This window comes from Furipterus horrens, unplaced genomic scaffold (genome assembly GCF_987537825.1).
Source record: "Furipterus horrens unplaced genomic scaffold, mFurHor1.1.pri manual_scaffold_9, whole genome shotgun sequence".
In the NCBI taxonomy this organism is placed as follows: Eukaryota; Metazoa; Chordata; class Mammalia; order Chiroptera; family Furipteridae; genus Furipterus; species Furipterus horrens.
In genome coordinates, this window is record NW_028327179.1 from 94,215,820 (window position 1) to 94,234,774 (window position 18,955).

The window sequence follows — 18,955 nt, forward strand, 5'->3', positions numbered from 1 at the left end:
GACCTCTCCTTCTTTTGAAGTCCAATGGTGTTTCGCGTTTGTCTAGACCTGCACTAATACAGAAGCTGCTAGCCACATGTGGTTGTTTAAATTTTAATGATAAAATCAAATAAAAAATTCAGCCCCTTGTTTGCACTAACATTTCAAGTGCTCAACAGCCACATAATGTTAGAGGCCAGCATATGGGATGGATAACTTGTTTAGACCATCTTGTTTCTTGGTCATAAAATTGGCCTCCCAACTGAACTATAATTCTTAAAGGTCTGGAAGATTGATTCTTCTTTTTTCAAAAGGGTTCGCATTAGCCACTGACCCACCATTCTACATACAGCTCAAGGGGATACCTTGCTTCTTTTTTTATTTCTTTGGCTTTTCTTCCAAGACCCCAGTCCACCATTGATCTGCCTTGTAAGTTAGACATAAAGAAAACTGAATAGCAGCGAGGCCAGATCACAGCACACATGAGCAGGGAACAGAATGAGGCCCCTCTCCCCAAAGCCCCTCCGAGAGGGGCTGGCTGCCGTTTCTGGCTGGGCACAGGGAGGGAGATGGAGAGATGAGTTTGAGGCTTTGCCTGCCACTTTCTAGTCATGTGTCTCCTCTTTGAACCCTCATTTCTCAATTTCCAAAGTGAGCCACTACCACCTCCTATGCAGGGTGCTTGGGAGAATAAATGGGAAACTAAGTGCCCTCCTCACCTGCTGGATTTTATTAACACAGGAAAGGACAAGCACCAGTACTGTTGGGGCCGCAGGACTCCATCCTGGAGTGGCAGCTCCATGGGCTTCGCCCGGTTCTGCTGCAGAGGCCGTTTTGCTCACCCCTGGCCCAGCTATCCCTCAGTCCTCAGCCCAACTTCCATGACCCTGCTTCAGGCTCAGTGCTGGGGAAGTTTTCCTGTAGATGTGGTTAACTGTGACAAACATTTCAATCCCCTCTATTTCAGGTACCACTGCAGCTAGAATCCAAATCTGCTCTCAGTCCAAAAAATGGCGTCTATATCAAGATTGTCTCCCGCTGACACAATCAGTTTCGAGGGTATCTTCTAATTCAAGGAGACCCCTTGTGGAAATTCGGATTTGGGGGGGAAACATCACCTAAATAATTGAAAGGGTGCCTGGGCATACAAGTATAAAAGAGGTCATTTACATAAGATTTCCTAAACGCTTAATAAACGTGTTTGTTACCCTAAGTTTTTGACTGCCAATGGTGTTTGAACCACTGATCCACCTCTCTCAATAAGGAATTGCTGATAAACAAAACTGTAGTTTTGCACCCTGGATGGTGTGGCTCAGTGGATTGAGCACCAGCCTGTGAAACAAAGAGTCGCCGGTTCAATACCCAGTCAGGGCACATGCTTGGGTTGCTGGCCAGGTACCTGGTTGGGGGCACCTGAGAGGCAACCACACATTGATGTTTCTCTCCCTCTTCCTCCCTTCCTTCCCCTAAAAATAAAATCTTTAAAAAAACTTTTCTTTTGAACTGTAGTTTTGACAAAACGACTGAGAACTTAGGGTTTCAAAGGTACTCCTGGCCTCAGGATGGAAGAAATCTACAGGGCAGGGGACACAGGGACACAGTCTGGTGAGCTGTCCGGACAGTACCAGCTCATGGACCTTTTCAGCTTCTGGTGCTTTGCACTGTTTGACTTAGATAATGGCATTCATCAAACGCTCAACTTCAAAAGTGGTTCAAAAGTTTTATTATGCTTTCATATTTCTAGGTAGGATAATACCGATTTTATGTTTCAATGTACAGAAAAGTGACAGAGGCTGAAGTGTAGTTTTTCTTAATAGCATCGTTTAATTTTGATCAAAGAATCACAATGAGAGGTAAATTTTAGTAAACGTAATCATTATAGTAAACGTAATCATTATATTGCTGAGAAGTTCAAGTGCAACAAAGAACATGCAAACTAAATCACAGATCTCCCACCAACAGCCATGTGGTTGTGGCTGCTGATCTTTCCATCTCCCTGTGGCTCAGTTTCCTAATCTGTAAAGCCAGGAGGCTGATCTGAATCCAAGACCCTTTGTCTAGTTGACCTTTGAGCAGCATTGAGGGGCTTACTGCCATATAGATGACAGACGGGAACCGATGAGCATGGATGTGATACCCAGACACTAACCCACCTTTAGCAAGTTCGGGATGTTTCAGGTGAGCAGGCAGAACAGGTTGTTACATACCCATGGCCATCTCTGCTGTGAAGTCCTCCCCCCTCCAGCCCAAAGCACCCCATGATTCAACCAAAGGGGTCCTCTGGCGTGTCCCCCAGAGAGAGGAAGGTAGCCTTGTTTCCCAACACGGTCCCAGTCCTGGTTGCTGCACACTCGCTAGAAAGTCCTGCCAGTCCACCACACTTCCTGCCACCACCTTCTCATCTCTGGAACCCAGCCCCTTCAAGATGCCCAGCCCAGGGTCCAGACTCACTGGGTAAAGTCCTCCATTCCCATTCCTGGTGACCCATCCACCTCCCATCTCCTGACTCCTCGTGGCCATCACAGAACGTCATCCTGCAGGAGGGCCCAGCGGAGCACCTGGCTGCCTACTTGAGGTGCACGTCTGCACCTGGCACCCCTAGCCCACCAGCTCTGTTGGCTTCCCTCACCTTCATTCAGGTGGCCACCATCATCAGACACAGCAGTGAGGCTTCTTCATGTGCTAGAATCGCTGGACTCCCAGCCCTTCCACTTTTTCAACCCACATCCCCTAATACTGTTCAAATCCCACTGGTCACACACAGCACCAACTAACATGAGACAGGAAATGGCAGGAAACGGTAGTAACTGGGTCCTCCACAAAACCCTTCAAGAAGCTGTCTCCCAGCTGGGCCCTCATGACAATTTCTTGGCACTCGTGCTCTCTCTCTCTCTTTCACACACACACACACGCCCAGGATCCCACTACCTCTTTGCATTAATATTGAGTCATGGTCATTTTGACTTCCCATCACAATGCCCACCCCCTCCTCTGCCCATACAAGAGCTCCCCCCACCCACCCTCACCCTACTGCCTGGCAATGTGGAGCCCATTCCTCTAATTTCCAGTCCAAGTAGGTGTTCTTCCTGACTTGCTTTCTCAAAGGTCAGCAAACCCATTGTATCTGCAGTCTCTGTAGCTTACTTGACTTTTCTGGAGCATTTGACCATCTCCCATCCCAGATTCCCCTTGCCATCCTTCCCCCCTACAGTCCCAAATGGGATCAGTATGTCTACATTTAAAGACTTAGCAGGCAAGCACCTGTTTAATGGTTCTCTGACACCCCTTGGGCTCCCCACCTACATGGTAGGAGGACCAGCAACCTAATCAAAAAGCAAGGCATGAACTTTCAAGATCAGTCAGGATGTGGGGGAAATATTGAGGGGCCTCTGAAAATCATACCATACACAACTAAGTCCTGCTGGTAAATAAGATAGTACTGCTGTAGCTTCTTCATTTTTCTGGTCTTTTAACTCAGTTCTCTTCTGGCTTGATTAGCTGTGTAACGTTCCAAACCACTCTGTTCCTGTTCCAAAGATGGAAACAGGACAAACCAACTGAACTGGAGGCACTGAGCGGAGAGTGAACACATTGTATCAGGAAGGTGGTGGGAGGAAGGGGACAGGTGAGGAGAGTGTCCTGCTGCTGAGGACCGAACCCGAGACCAGTGGGTATCGTACCTGGGAAGGGGCAGACGGCCTCAGAGTGTGAGTGTGAGGACACCCTGTTAGCTCCTCTGCCCCCGGACCAGCAGAGACTCCATAACCCGCTGTGTGTGGAGGACACACACAGGACATACCCACCTCCATGTCCATAACACAGTCCGCTCAACAGTGATTCTGAGCTTCGTAGGGCTTGGAACTTGTATGAGTTGATAGAAAGAAAAAATACCAAGATGTAACTCTTGCAAATTTAACTGAAATGTATGACCATGTGGCCACATAGCTGGAGCCCCGCCTAAGGGCTGTGGAAGGGGCCCTAACAAGTGAAGGGACCTTAACCTTCAGCTTCATTATAAACTGAAGACAGCACCCCCATGGCCAGTAACAGGGGCTCTGTTATATTCCAACACCCAGAAGAGTGCCTGTACCCAGCAGGAACTTAACACACAGATGGTGAAGAATGGCCTTCAGTCGTCAGCCACTTGAGATAAATATTTTATTTTCCATACTCTATTGTGACATTAGCAACACAGGTATTCAAATCCCATGAAAATATAAAACCCATATTCAGAGGCTGTCCAAGGCACTTAGTAGATGCTGGAAGAACACTTAGAAGAACATTCACAGGCTGGGCCCATGACAAAGGGTAACCATCAGGGGCTCAATAATACCCCACAGTAGCTGCTTGTCTGATGATGTAATACTTGGACCAATTCCAAGGCCAGAAGCAGCAGCAGCAGAACTGCCTAGATTAGAGCCGGAGCAACAGACACAATGACTGTACCTCCTTAGGCCACAAGACAGGGTTTCCGGTACCCTAGGTTACTGTCATTCTGACAAAAAATTGAAAAAGATATAACCAAGACGGTGAAAAACCAGATCACTGGACATTAAAATTAAAAATTAAAACCAATCCATAAAACAGTATCTGGAAACTCTGTACCTGGTGCCAAACAGTAGCGAAGTCAACAAAGAGTAAAAAATAAAACAATACCTTAGTAAAAAACAGTAATGGACTTACCTACAGTCACTATTAGTCAGCCCACTATTGAGCTCAAAAGTGACTTAAAACCGAAAACTACTGTCAGCAAGAGATTAAGAATACAACTTCATCAAGAAGTCAACATTAAGTTCATTAAAAGCTTTCTTTGTTAAAAAAACAAAAAACAAAAAACAAAAAAAGCTTTCCCAAATAGCTATTTCAAGGAAGACAAGCCTGAAAGGCATAAAATACATCCTTGTGCTCACTGCCGGACACCAAAGAGGGAGGACGCAAAGGAGAACAGGTTGGAGGCCCCCGCCGCAGACTGGGCTGAGGCCCCAAACGCAGGCTTGGAGCTGTACTGAATGACATACTCAGGGTAAACCTGGTGCCTCTCAAAGATCACGAAGATCGAAGGGTCGGACATGCTGTTCACACAGCTGTCATAGAAGACGTTGCCCTGGTCCCCCTTAGGTGGGGGGCGGAGAAAGGAGGAACTGCCACGGGTAAACTCGCCCACCAGCACCCGAGCCAGGAACATCGTGTGGAAGTTTGAGTCGGGCTTGCTGTAGTGGTGGGAATACGCAGCATCTCTGGCGAAGTAGCTCCCTGCAAGGACACGCACAGGCTTAGCTAGGCACTGGGAAAACAGCTGCAGCCGGGAAGGAGAGGCTCCAGCATCCTGTCAACCAGGCAATGCCAAAGGCCTCTGCTTCTCTGTCACCGCACCTCCCTCCTGCCCTCCCTTCACCCTCCCTCTTTCTCCTTGTGACAGACATCAGAGAGGACATCAAACCAAGACAGAAAACTCCTTTCACATTCTGAATCTGTCACTCAAATCGTAGGGCTCTCTGGGCACTACTTGTGCCCCCAAGTCTGTTTCCTCAGCTATAAAATGGGACTGTCACGCCCAGCCTCATAGGGCTGGTGTGGAAAGTCCCATACATGGAACCACTCTGGAGACACCAGCAGCCCCATGTATAGAATTATGAACAATGTCTAATGGGAACCTGAGTTGGAAGCTGCCACCTATACACTTGGATTTACAGCCTTCCACTGGCTCTCATCCATCGGACCCCAGAGCCATGACGCTGGATTAAGGCCAACTGATGGACTACTGGTGCAACTGGAATGAGGACTGTTGATTATAGTATCACAACATGGTCCATTTAGTAACCATGTTGTGATGACAGAAAATACTGTCTTTTTTTTAAGGAAGTCTTAAAGGGTAAAGGAGCATGATATATGCCACCTACTTATAAATGGTTCAGAAAAAATGGCAAAACATTAAAACAGATGAATCTACATAAACATACATAGCAATTTATGCAGGAGTTTTTAAAACATTATTCTTGCAACTGCCCTGTGAGTTTGAAATTATTTCCAAATAAAGTTTAAAAATAACCAAGAGACAGAAAAACACTCAGAAAACTCACCATATAGCTACAATGGCATATTTACATGAGTGTGTGTGAGGTGTTCAGATTTCTATTCTAACAAAAGAGCGCAGGCAGAGTTGGGCAGGCTCCCCCTTTCCTCTCCTGACTCAGGCTTACCATCTCCCGAGGCCTCCACTCCACAGGGGTGCAGGCCCATCACTCAGGGAAGCAAAACCCCAGCCTAGGCCGGACCGCCCATGTTCCAACCTTGGGCAAGGCTCCTGGCTACACGGAGAGGAAGGACGCCAACAGCTGGGCATCCCCACACGCAGCCAGGGCCGTTCCTCACCAAGCGTGAACCAGCACAGCAGCTTACACTGTCCCCCACCCCGGACCATCAGTTACTTTAAAAGTTTCCTGCGCTCTGGACAGCACAGTGAGGCCAGTTTCTGCTGGTGGAGGCTGCCCTCACCTTTACCTTTGCCATAGGAAGTACCATGAAGACCACAGACCCGCCAGTCAAAGTTCTGCTGGCAGATGGCATTGACTAAGCCAGAACTGGTGCCATGGAATAGCTGTCTCTCATCCACCGTCTTCCCTCCATTGCTCTTCTGCATCTGCCCTTTCTGCCTAGAATCACAAGAGAGAAGCATGTGCTGGAGGCAGAGGACTTTTAGCACCAAATACAGGCTACCTGACCCAAGAAAACATGTTTTATTAGCAGTGTCCCGAGACCAGGAAACAAGGATCCAAATCCATGAAACCTGAGCTATGGGCCAGAGAAGGGAAAGGTGGAGCACAGGACCTGGATGAAAGGCAAAGGGCAGCCTTTCCGTCCACAGCCCTAGGCCTCCAGCAGCAACCTGAACTCCCAAAGCAGACCAGCCTTGGGAACACGGCTTGCTTTGTTCCTGCCACCTTCCTTCCTCAAAAGCTTAGCCAGGGAAGCCTGAGGATGCTGCTCAGTGGGGGTCCATCCGTCTCCCCCTTCCTGTAAGTTACCCTGATTTCATCACTGAGCCCAGAACACAGAGGAGACTGCTTCAGCCTTTTGTGGGGACAGGTCAGCAGAACCCCAGGCCTGCCATGGTGATCTGCTGCAGATCTCCTCCCACATGGACAAGTGCCGGAGAACGTGCTGATTCTCAGGCATAAAAAGAGGCCCCTGTGCTCTGGCTGTCAGGACAATATTTACGTTCCCCCAGGGTGTGGGTGGCTTACACTGAACCATCCTGTTGATCCTCAGGGAGGCAGAATACAAGCCCAAGTACTGGTTTTATCACTGTGGAGTCTCATTCCCCTCGTCTGAGGGAACGCGCAGCACTAAGCTGTAGATGATGAGTTGGATAAGGAAGCGGGGACACAGTTTCCGATTCCAGCAGCACTGGAAAGCAGTGGCTGCTACCTGGGATTGTCCCTGAAGCTCAGAGCATGCTTGGTAAGTAGCTAGCCTACTATGCATGGGCGTGAGGGGACAGTCACCAGCCTGTCAAGAGCAAGCCCCTGACGTACCACTGGTAGACTTCCCAGAGAGCCAGGTTCTGGACACGCTCGATCTTCTGAACACAGCAGTAGGGCAGCGTGCGGTTAAAGAGACTGTAGACCTTCTGATATTCTTCTGAGGAAGAACTGAGGGTGACCAGCTGCAAGGAGCATAGATTTTTATTCTGTTATCAAAGTGCTGAGTACAGATCAATCTTTTCCCAAAATGGTAGAACTGCAGAAGCAAGCCCAGCTGCTGGCTACCACTCTTCCCTTCAGCCCACGGGACAGTGTCTCCAGGCACAGGATGAGTGCAGCTTGTGTTCACTGTGAGACGTGCCTGAAGGACAGGCATGTGGTGGTTACATCAGCACCATCCTGCCTATCCCCAGGACGTCCCTGCTCTTCTGACCCCACACAAGGCAGGATACAAGTCTACAAGACGACTGAGTTGGTGTCAATAAATGTAGAAGGCATACATTGGCAGATGGGGGGCAAATGTTGCCATGGGCAGCAGTGCTGTGTGAACACCCCACATGGCGAGCGCTGACGGAAAGGCCAGGCTGGCCGACGGGCACATGGCAACTCAGGAGCATGGCCAGTGAGTTCTCCCAGCTGAGACCACCCCCACCTCTCCCTTAGCTTCCTGCTCTGGGGAACAGCACTTCTGACAGGCCAGGAGGAGCCCCTGACCAAGGGCAGCTGACTGTCACACAGAGTGACAATGTACAAATTCTTACATTTGCAGCCTGGACCACATAATCAGCCTCCCTACTCCCAGTGCCATGAGGCTTGAGCCAGTGACGGACCACCTGAGGATCTCTGGGGAGTCCACCTATATACCATCCCCTTTCCCCACCCCACGTGCAGCCTTATAATAATAATCACTTCACTGCCTGCTCCCCCCCCAGCCCCTCCCCAAAGACCCTAAATGATCAGGCCTTGGGACGTCCATGGTGTCCTGCATGCAACCCAAATCCTGACTCTGGTTTCCCTGCTCCCATTTCATGGAAGCTGCCAAACTCCTTTTCCTCTGCTCCTTCCAAACCAGAGATCCTCATGGGCTCCCATACCTGTCAGGCTGCTGCACGACCCAATGACCAAGGCACTCCACTGCGCAGCCATGACCTCTCTCCTGCCCAACCCCCATGTCTACGTACACCCTTCATCCAAGACAGGCCTGACTCCCCACATCCTGACTGGGCTGATTTGCATGCAGTTTCCCATCAACCTGTATGTTCTGCCACCTCTGCCTGACAACACCAGCCATCCTAGAGATGTGGACCCAGTGTTGCCTTCCCTGATCCCCTCAATACGGTCGCCTCGTCCTGACATCTGAGTGCTGCTGTCAACTCACCCAGCTCTTCATACAACTTGCCTGTGCTGCTTGTGTCTGTGCAAGCTTGGCAGAGCTCCACAAGGTAAGACCTCCCAGGGCAGTGAGAGTCATGTTGTAAACACTGGTTTGCAACATGCTTGGCAGGAGGCCAGCCATTAAGAGGCCAATCTAAGTGCCCCACATGGAAGAGGCAGCACTGGACCTTGGCCCGAGTCATCTACTGAATTCAGCACAGCTCCCAAATTCTGACAGGGCCTAAATGAGCTGCTGAATGGACTCTTCCTTCTCTTGTCTTCTATTATCTAGCACCTTCCGACAGACATTTCATCTCTAGATGTCCCTTGTCAAACTCAAACTATCACGTGGTTTCTTTTCCCTTTCTTGCTTAGTAAAATGAATACATATTGGCTGAGCCCGGCTCTTAAGCTTTCTAGAAAATTTCCAGCTTATCATCCTCTATCCATAATACATCTTCTCCTATCAGGACCACAACCATCTCCTGGGTGGTCTCCAACTTAAAATTCCAAGACCTGAAAAACAAAACAAAACAAAACAACCCCACACATACCTCTTCGCTCCTCCCTCACGAGCCCTGGCCTCACAGCTTCTGCGGTGGTGAAGGAGTCAACATCATCACTCATGCTCACACTCACACTCACCTGTCTCAAAGAACACTCTCCTCACCAGCCCAAGGCAACGTGAGTCCCATACCTTAAAGCCAGGGTCCGGCAGGGCTGAAGGGTCCCAGTGCTCTGGGATGCTTTTTGGGCCTTGAAACTTGGCATTGCTACAAAATGTAAACAAGAACACTAAGACATACAGTTGTCAGACATAAGCAGACCACCACAGGCGGCCTCCACTAGCCAATTACACCAGTCTCGTGTCACAGCATCTCATTTATAAAAGCAGGGAGAAGGACAGGAAGCACATAAGCACACTATCCCCATTGTGAGAGCACTTTTTTCTTTGCCTAAATGGCCCAAACTGAAAAAACCAGGCCTGAGGGATCCATTTTTCACCTGTATCCCAACTCCTGCACACAAGGGAAAAAGAATATGATTCAAGCAGCACACACAGACCCTTACCCATGACTTTGAAATTAAAAGAGCTCTGGAACTTGTATTAAAGAGCTCTGAATTATTATTACAAATAGCCTCAATGAGGTGTAATTGGCATATAAAAATATGAAACTGACATTCAAGTTCATTTGACAGTAGAAGTTTTGACTTGAACTGCTAAGAGGCTACTTGTGGTCTCTATATACCTTTCTTAAAGTGGCTATACATATTTTTTATTGCAGAACTATTACAGTGTATAACACAATACAAACAGTATATGATCTTTATAATAATAAAAGTAAATAGGCCTGGTTGGTATGGCTCAGTGGATTGAGTGCCAGCTTGTGGACAGAAAGGTGGCTGGTTTGATTTCCAATCAGGGCACATGCCTGGGTTGTGGGTCAGGTCCCCAGCTGGGGGCACGAGAGAGGCAACAGATCACTGTTTCTCGCGAACGTCATGTTTTTCACCCTCTCTGTCTCCCTCCTTTCTCCCTCTCTAAAAATAAATAAATTTAAAAATTGCTTAAATAAATAAAAATTGAGTTCTGAAAGACATGTGACCCAAAGGGTTTAGGAACAACGACTGAGAAACTAATTCTAAATCATTGTTACTCAGTTTCAGAATGCTCTGTTCACCCTACACTACATCTACCTTTTGTTTCTGTTGGCATGAGACCTTCATCCTCAGCCTCAAAGAACTCCCACAAATAACATTCCTAGGAAAATTGCACAGTTCAAAATAAGTAGGCAAGGTCACACGAGCAATAATCAGCCAGAAACAGACACACAAAGAATTAAGTTGGTGAAATTATCAGGTATAGTAAAAAATTATTCTTCTCTGTTTAAAGAAGTAAAATACAAAATAAAAACATAAAGGAACAGGAAACTATAAAAAGATCTGGAGGATCTAAAAAAGAACCAAACAGAACTTCTAAAAAAAAAAAATACAATCCTTGATAGTATAAGCTCAATGGACATGTTTACTAGCATATCAAACTACCAGAAGAGAATGAGTGAGCAGAATGATATGGAAAATGAAATGCTTCAAAATATAGCCCAGAGCAAGACAGAAAATAGAAGGAAGAAGCTGAGATGTGGAGAAGAGTGAGAAGGACTGAATCTGGTCAGAACCTAACTGAAATCCAAGAGAGGACAGAGAACAGGATGGAGGCAATCTCCAAAGAGAACTAATGAGATTCACCAACTCACAGGTTCAAGAAGCCCAAAGAATCTCCATCAGGATAAATAAAAACACATACCGAGACATGCCATTGTGGAAATCCATAACACCAAGACAAACAGAAAATCTTAAAAGTAACAAGAAAAAAAGAGTAATTCAGGCAAAGAAGCACCAGTTAGACTGACAGCTGATTTCTCAAAAGCAGCAATGAAAACCAGAGGACATTGGAATGGTATTCTCAATGTCCTAAGAGAAAATACAACCAAAAATTCCATACCCAGTGAAAGTATCTTTCAATATTGAGACCAAAATAAAAGACATATTGAAACAAACGGAAGTTTTCCAACAGACCTTCACCTAAGGAAATTTGAAAGGACAAAGAAAATGGTAAGAACATGAGCAAATTTAATGAAACGTTCACAGTATAAAATAACAGTGCCTCATTAAATTAAAAAATAACCTAAGTTGTTGTAGTTTTCAGAGTATAAGTCTTTCAGTTCTTTTAAAATTTTTTTCCTAAGTATTTTATTCTTTTGATGCTATATAAATATAATTGTTTCTGTAATTTCTAAATAAATAAGTAAATAATAAATCAAAAATAACAAGTCAAGAGGAAGGTAAATGGAATAAAAGTCCTTAAATTAGTTAACAGGAGAACAAAAAGTTGACTGACTTATACCTAAGTGAAGAACACATGCTCTAATTTCCAGTGCGGTATTAAAAAAATAGTAACCATGTATAACTTCCAAACTAGAAGAGGATAAAAAATGAAATAACGAAAGTATCTAAAAGAAGGTAATAAAGAAAAAAATAAGACCCAGGTCACATGAATAAAACATTTTCATGGAGGATGGAAGAACAGTAAGGAATTAAAACCAGGTCGTTGGCAGCCGTCCGTCTCGAGAGACGATGGTGTAGCTTCTTAAGAGTCTATCTGCACCGCCGAGAATGGCTGTGCAGTCCGACTCGGGAGTGACACGGTATCTGTCTCCTCCCGTGTTGAATCGACATCTTGCGATGACGCTGGAGTGTCCTCTCCAGTGAAGCTGAAGCTACAGAGCCTGGGCAGGGTGATATGGAGGGTCTGCTGTTGCCCATGCAGCAGACCCCCCCTCTCTTCGCAGCTGAAGGGTCCAAGGGAAAGACAGAGTCAATACAGCTTGGTTTCAGGTGCGCCGCAGGAGTTGCCGGTGTTGACTACAACGTCAAACCGCCTTAGGGACTCCGGCTCCGGATTTTCTGTCGGGGTTTACTCCCTTAGCCTTTCCCCTGAAGAGGTATGCCGCAAGGCAGCGGAGGTTTTTTGGAGTCAGAGTTTTCCTTCTCTGATGTGCCCTGACTGGAAGATCGAACCAGCGACACTTAGCTCGCAGGCTGACGCTCAATCCACTGAGCCCAATTAAAACCAGGTACTTGATGTGTAAATGCCATTTTGAACTTTCCATTAAACAATTATGACCCTGTAAACTGTTGTACAATGATAGAGAACTTGTTTCTGAAGTTGACCAAGTCCCAGATGGCCGCAGACACCCAAGAAGATGTGCCTGCTGGAGTTATGACAACCAGCTCCTGTCACACAGGTTAGAAGGAAGAACCACACACCACTGCATCAACCTGTACAACTCTCAGATTATAGCACGAGAGCCTGAATCACTCATATCTTAATCTGAATTTGCCAAAAAAGAAAAACACTTTTACTTTTGATGTGTGGCATCTGCTTATGGTTCCTTGCAGACTAAGTTAGTAATGACAAAAGAGATCCAGTCTCAGAAAAAAAGATACACATTTTCCTAAACTGTGCCTAGGGTAGGCTCTGGAGAGGGAAAGAATAAAAAATGACTTCCAGAAGTAGGAGTAATCATAGTTGGCCAAAATTCTAAATCTAGAAACAATACATAGAAGAGTCTGATACATTTAACTAAAAATAAAATAAACGTTTCTGCATGGTAAAAATACTTCATAAATAAAACAAAAGATAAATAAACCAAGAGGAAATATTTACAATTTATATTTACAAAACAAAAACAAAACAAAAGAGGGTTGATCTCCCTAGTAGATAAAAAGGCTCTTCTATTTAAGAAAAGTACCAAAAGGTTGATAGAAAAATAGACAAAAAGTCAAACAGTCCACAGAAAGAGAAAGGCAAATGGCCCTTACACATTAAGGAAAAAACACTAAGCCTTACTTATAAGGAGAAAGCAAATTAAAATGCACCGATATTCCCTCTCCCACCTATGAGAATCGCAAAAACCTAAGAGCTTAACCACTGTTGGTAAAGCGAGGGACACCGGCACCTTATGCATCCTGGGACTAGGGCACAATGGCTCAATCCCACGAAGAGAAGCTTGCACTGACCTGATGACCCACCTCCACACTATGAAACGACACTATGAAACGGCACATGCACCAGATCGAGTGTTACGATTGTAAGAGCAAAAGATCAAAAAGATCAAGGGCCAGGCCCAGAAAACTCAGACACAGAGGGTGCTGGGGCATCCAGTTCACAGCCAACAAACCTCTTGAATGCTTCAGCCAGCTGAGGTTTTCTGTACTCAGCAGAGCACACCCCAACTGGTACACACAGTAAGCGACAAGTTCCCCAAACGCCACTTACCTGGTTTGCTTCAACTTCACATCCTGAGGAGACATGTATCTGGGTCTCCGACAAACTTTTCTCAATGTACGATAGACCAGGTTTCTCTGACTAAAATCTGAAAAAAAATACACACAGAGAATGGCAGTGTTTTATAAACAAATTAAGTAGGTTGGAAAGCTATTGCAAACATATAAATCCCAGAATCAGTCTGTTAAAAATAAGGCAGTTTTACCCATTTCAAATATTCATAAAGAAAATAGGAATCCTTAGGAGGCTGGGTTTAATGAATAGATGAATGATTAGTAATTGACATATCAATTATACATGAGTGCTTTTAAATTGTTCCTTCCAATGCTGTTTAAACTATTATTTTGCTCAGCCATTTTTCCCAATTTGGATATAAGAAACCTTCAGCCCAGCCTGAGACCAAATTATCACATCTTGAGCCAGAGGGATTTCATTAATGTAATAATTTTAATCTTATGACTTTTCTTTCTTAAACTGACTCTATAACTTTATAGCAATATTTCTCAACCTTGTAAAACGCATACCATCTTTAATAAACAAGTTTCTTCTCCCATACCCACCTCTAAGATCCTCACATTCATCCTGTGGGTTAAAAGGACACCACCCTTTGAACTGAAAAACTACGACTACCTCCAACAAATTAGATTAGAGGTCCCCACCTACCAAGAAAACGCTGTCAAATCTTACTTTATATACCTAGAGTACAATAATAATTTTTTCATTTAAAAAGCATTTTAATATTAATTTGTATATATCTGTAATATACCTTAATGCATTTGAGGTATATGTCCCCTATGCTACCACCCAGGTGGTCATCAAGATCAGGCACTTCTAGGGGTTACCCCACGTTCTAATGAGAACCCCTACTTCAGACCCTGATACCACAACCCCAGTTACCTACTGCTCAACCTCTCATCAATATACTCTGCCAATTAACATACAAATTTTACTGACCTGTTGATTAACATCATGTTGAATCTTAAATGGGCTTTTTACTAGTGAAATCTGAAGTTATTCAACACGTGGACTGGCTAACTATGAGGGACTCATTCCCTATCCTCCCATGGGCAGGGAATGAGTAAAGTGAGGCTTTTCCCCTAATATTCCCTTAAAGAGGATAAATGAGGTTAAGTCCCTAAGCAAGTCCTGCCTGTGCAGGTTGTGTGTGACTGATGCAAGCTAACAAGTGTTAGAATTAGGCCTCTAGAATCTTGGTATTTGTCTTGAGCGACTCTTCTGTGACAGGAGTCCAAAAAAACCAGCTGAATCTTCCCTGATCCTGTGGAACAAGTCATCTGGCCTGTTGCGTTTCTTAAATGTACTTGTTTCCCAATAAATATCTAGTTAATAAATGTGAGCGGCAGATTGGGTCTAAAACTTGCTTTCATTTACCTTGTAGTGAGGTTGTGAGGATAAAAGTTAACTCATCTCAAGCTTCTTCTGTGGCTACTTCTATCTACCAACAACAACAAAACCGTCTGCCCGGGTGCGCTTGAGGCAGTCTGTGGCAAACATGCCTTTCCTGTAGTTTGTAGTTAACGGCATGTGTGTGCTCTTCCCCACCCTCACCTGACCTGTTCTGTCCCCTGGAGGTGCAGCCTTGGTTGAGAGTGATCAAGGTTCCATCTGACAGTTTTGATTTGTTTTGATATTCCCCAGGTATTTTAACAAATGTTTCAAACTAGCAAGCAGATGAGTGATAGTTACATAGACTCAATCTTCAGGGCAGCCCTGACTCCTATTATTTTGCATCGCTCCCACTGTCCCTTTTGGGATACTTGCGTTCATCAGACTGGATTGGTTGGTATTTGCTAACAGATGCTAAAGGGTGGTAAACAGTTCTCCCTGAAGAGCGGCAGACACTTTAGGATCCCTGTAAGGGCCCACCGAGGTAGCAGCCGCTCTACCTTAAGGAAAACCACCAGTGCTACAAAACCTCAAGCAAAATCAACTGTCTAAAAGCGAGCAGTTAAAGTGACTTTAGGGTTATTCACTAAAGACATTTTGCTGCCCTCCACATGGAATCAAGGTCCACAAAAATAAAGAACACAGTCAACTGTGTTTAAAAGAAAGCCCACTTCAACCCCCTTTAAAAAGGCTGATCATTCAGAGGATTCAGAGTTTAAAATGTGAATTTAAAGGCAAAAATGCATCAAACAAGGCTGGACTAATAAATCCATCTGGGATGGCTTTAGAGAAGTTACAAAAAAACTAAAACTTAAAAAAAAAGTCCTCACAAATTGCTCACTAGAAGACCTGCCAAAGAGTGTTTGGCCTATTTCTGTCAAAGCAAAAGGGACAAGTCATTTAAGGCCCAGTTTCAGGTTACCATGAGCACAGAAAAATATGCCTCCTAGCAACTTCTTATTAATGTATGTGTCTACCAAGTATTTAACCTGGCAGCCCATCTATGCCAAAGGCACCTTTCGAGAAGATAATAGCATTGCCTCACCGGGGTGTATAAGGCAGAGCTGCATAGCAGAATCACTATGACACTAAGGTTAATCCTCAGACATAGAGGGATACAGCCATAGCCAATAGGACAACCATTGTGCACAAAGGCTGACCCTGCCTGTCCCTCCAGTTGGGCTCCTACCCCTTCCAAAGAGGCCTCATCTCTGACCCCGACCCCACACCCCCTCAGGCAGCTTCTCTGTGATTCTGTTGGACTGGCATCAGTTTAAAGGTCTGTCTCCCCTTCCAGATGGGACACATTTCAGCAGCAGAGACCACCATTCCTTTTCTTCCCTGGCCCCCTATGGGTGCACAAAGCTCCTCCAGGGTTAACGTGGAAAAGGTGCAGCCAACAGCCAGCCAGGCCCTGCTGGGTGAGGAGGGCAGTGTCAGTAAGTACCTCTGAAGTTTAACTCGTATTTGTGCTTTCCAGCCTCGAACTTGAGAATGGCCTCGGCATCAGAACCTGATGCACAGTATGCCAGGTAAGCCTTCTCCACATCGCTGCTGCTAATAGTAGTCGTGGGGTGCTCCACGCCCTGCAAGTTGAAATACCAAATACTTCATGAAGACAAGAATCTACAATGATGAAGACATACATCGGGGCTGTCCTTGCCATGTGGCAGACATGCCAGCAGTGGTACTGGTGTCACAGGGGAGGCATGACAAGGGCACGGATATGGCAGGAAAGGGAAGCAAGGGACAGAAGCCAACATAGCTACTTCCTAGAAGCTGCCTGGGAAACTAGAAGATTGTAAATGTGGGTGCTGCTAACCAGGATAAGCATCCTGAGAGCAGGGGGGGAGAGGGCATTCAGTTACTCAGAATGGGTGATGCAGCACTCAAGGTAAAACGACGATGAATTCTCAAATGCTGCTAGACTGCACAGCCTGAGGGAGGCTGCCTCTTCTCCACTTAATCTCGTTCCCACCATCCTTTAATCAGAGGGCAGCCCTCCTTGTTTTCTTTTTCTGATCCCTTGGAGAGCTCTTCTATTTTTTTCAATTAACCATTTTGATCTCTCATTCTCATTCCAATTACCTAGAGGATACCTAAGACTTTGAAATGGACTGAGTTTGAATTCTGGACCCAAACCTGTCTTCTCTATTGCCTTGGCAAGTTATTTTAACCTCTCTAAACCTCAATGATCTCAACTCTACAACAGGAGTAATAACAGTACTTAAATCATACTCATATCATCACATAATGCTATCATACCATCTGCAAAAGGTTGGAAAATAACGAAAATAAGGCATGCAGGGCACTTGGCACAGCACTCGGAACAAAAAGCAAAGGGAATGCGTAGGTATCAGGCGGGTGTCTGGATACACAAGTCTGATGTCTGAAGAGGCGTCTGGTCTGAAGACAGAGATGCAGAGCCCACATGATGTGGGCACTGCTGTTGGAAGAACCGATGTAATTCCCAGTGCAAACACACAAATGGGAAGAATGGGGGTGTGGGCTGGACCCCGGAAATCCCAACATTCACAAAAGGGAGTAGAAAAGAAGCCCATGAAGGACATGGGAAGAAATAAGGACGCCAGGACAGTGAGGAGGAAGTGGGCAGCACTCTGGGCAAGGGCTGGAAATGCCATGGGATTTGGCACCTGAGCCCTCTGCCCCTTGTCAGCATCAATGGCTCAGTGAGGGCTGGGCGGGACTGGGCCCCATCCCCTGAAGGCACTCCTAATACTGACCAGATGAACAGTCATGTGAATAGAAGTCAGATTCTGGCAAGTGGAAGAGTAAATGGGGGTCTTTCCTTCCAAGCAAATGGATGGGTTGTTCAGGAACAAAAGGGCAAAAGTAATTGTGAGGCTCCTAGATCAAAGCAGAGGAAATCATAGGAAAGGAGAAAAATGGAAAAGGTAGACTGACGTGAAAAGCCTGTTGAGGATAAGCCAATGAGGATTTAGGTCGGGGTAATGCATCCTGGAGCCCAACATCTCAGGAATGTCAGTTTTAACAAAGGAAACTTCAGTGGGCCAACAACAGTACCTCAAATTGTGACCTTATTTGGAAATAGGGTCATTGTAGCTGTATTGGGTTGGCCAAAAACTTTGTTTTTTTCTGTAAGATGGCTCTAGGAGTGCTTAGCTGTCTTTTACTTCATTCGGAATAATTGTGTTAGATTGCATTGTGACAGCTGTCATATCAGCATGCATTTTTTAAAAAGTATCAAAATTGGTGAGTTTTTGTGCAGCCATTTTAATATTTAAGATGGAAGAAAATACACATTTCCAGCGTATTAGGTTCTATTATTTCAAGAAAGGTAAAAATGCAAACTGAAACACAAAAAGATTGGTGCCGTGTATGGAGAACGTGCTGTGACTGATCAAATATGTCAAAAGTAGTTTGTAAAATTTTGTGCTGGTGATTTCTCAGTGGACGATACTCCTTGGTAGGGTAGACCAGTTGATAGCTAACAAATCGAGACATAATTGAGAACAATCAGTATTACACCACATGAGAGAGAGCTGACACACTTAAAACTACCCAAATCAATAAAGTTATTGGTGAAAATGAAAAATGTGTCTTTTTGTTTTACGGAAAAAACCATATGGACTTTTTGGCAAACCCGATCATTAGTTAAAATGGGCCTTTAATCCAACATGACTGATGTTCATATAAGAGGACAGCCATATGAAGATCCACAGGGAGAACACCACATGATGACAAAGGCAGACTGGAGTGATGCAGCTTATTAAGCTAAGGAACACCCAAGTTTGACAGCAAAACACCAGAAGCTAGGAAGAGGCAAGGAAGGAGTCCCTACAGGTTACAGAGGAAGCACGGCCCTGTAGACAGTTTGATT

The 18,955-nt window shown here is 45.3% G+C and overlaps 2 protein-coding genes across 3 annotated transcripts in view; one reads left to right on the forward strand and one right to left on the reverse strand.

Annotated features, from left to right (window-relative positions):
• TBXAS1 (thromboxane A synthase 1) overlaps window positions 1-1,190 on the forward strand; it is a 140,538-nt gene extending 139,348 nt beyond the window's left edge. Inside the window, exon 13 of the mRNA XM_090287580.1 lies at window positions 947-1,190. Within this exon, the coding sequence (XP_090143706.1) occupies window positions 947-1,021 (75 nt within the window). The 3' untranslated portion in view covers window positions 1,022-1,190. The remainder of the gene's footprint in view (window positions 1-946) is intronic.
• Window positions 1,191-4,120: 2,930 nt separating this feature from the next.
• PARP12 (poly(ADP-ribose) polymerase family member 12) overlaps window positions 4,121-18,955 on the reverse strand; it is a 36,243-nt gene continuing 21,408 nt past the window's right edge. The window contains exons 7-12 of one of the 2 annotated variants that reach the window (XM_090287581.1): window positions 16,541-16,679; window positions 13,678-13,774; window positions 9,535-9,610; window positions 7,515-7,645; window positions 6,481-6,632; window positions 4,121-5,232 (exon numbers count right to left, since the gene is read on the reverse strand). In XM_090287581.1, coding sequence (XP_090143707.1) covers window positions 4,886-5,232; window positions 6,481-6,632; window positions 7,515-7,645; window positions 9,535-9,610; window positions 13,678-13,774; window positions 16,541-16,679 — 942 coding nt within the window. In that variant the 3' untranslated portion in view covers window positions 4,121-4,885. Of the gene's footprint in view, window positions 5,233-6,474; window positions 6,633-7,514; window positions 7,646-9,534; window positions 9,611-13,677; window positions 13,775-16,540; window positions 16,680-18,955 lie in introns of both variants that reach the window. The other variant, XM_090287582.1, reaches the window with a different exon arrangement.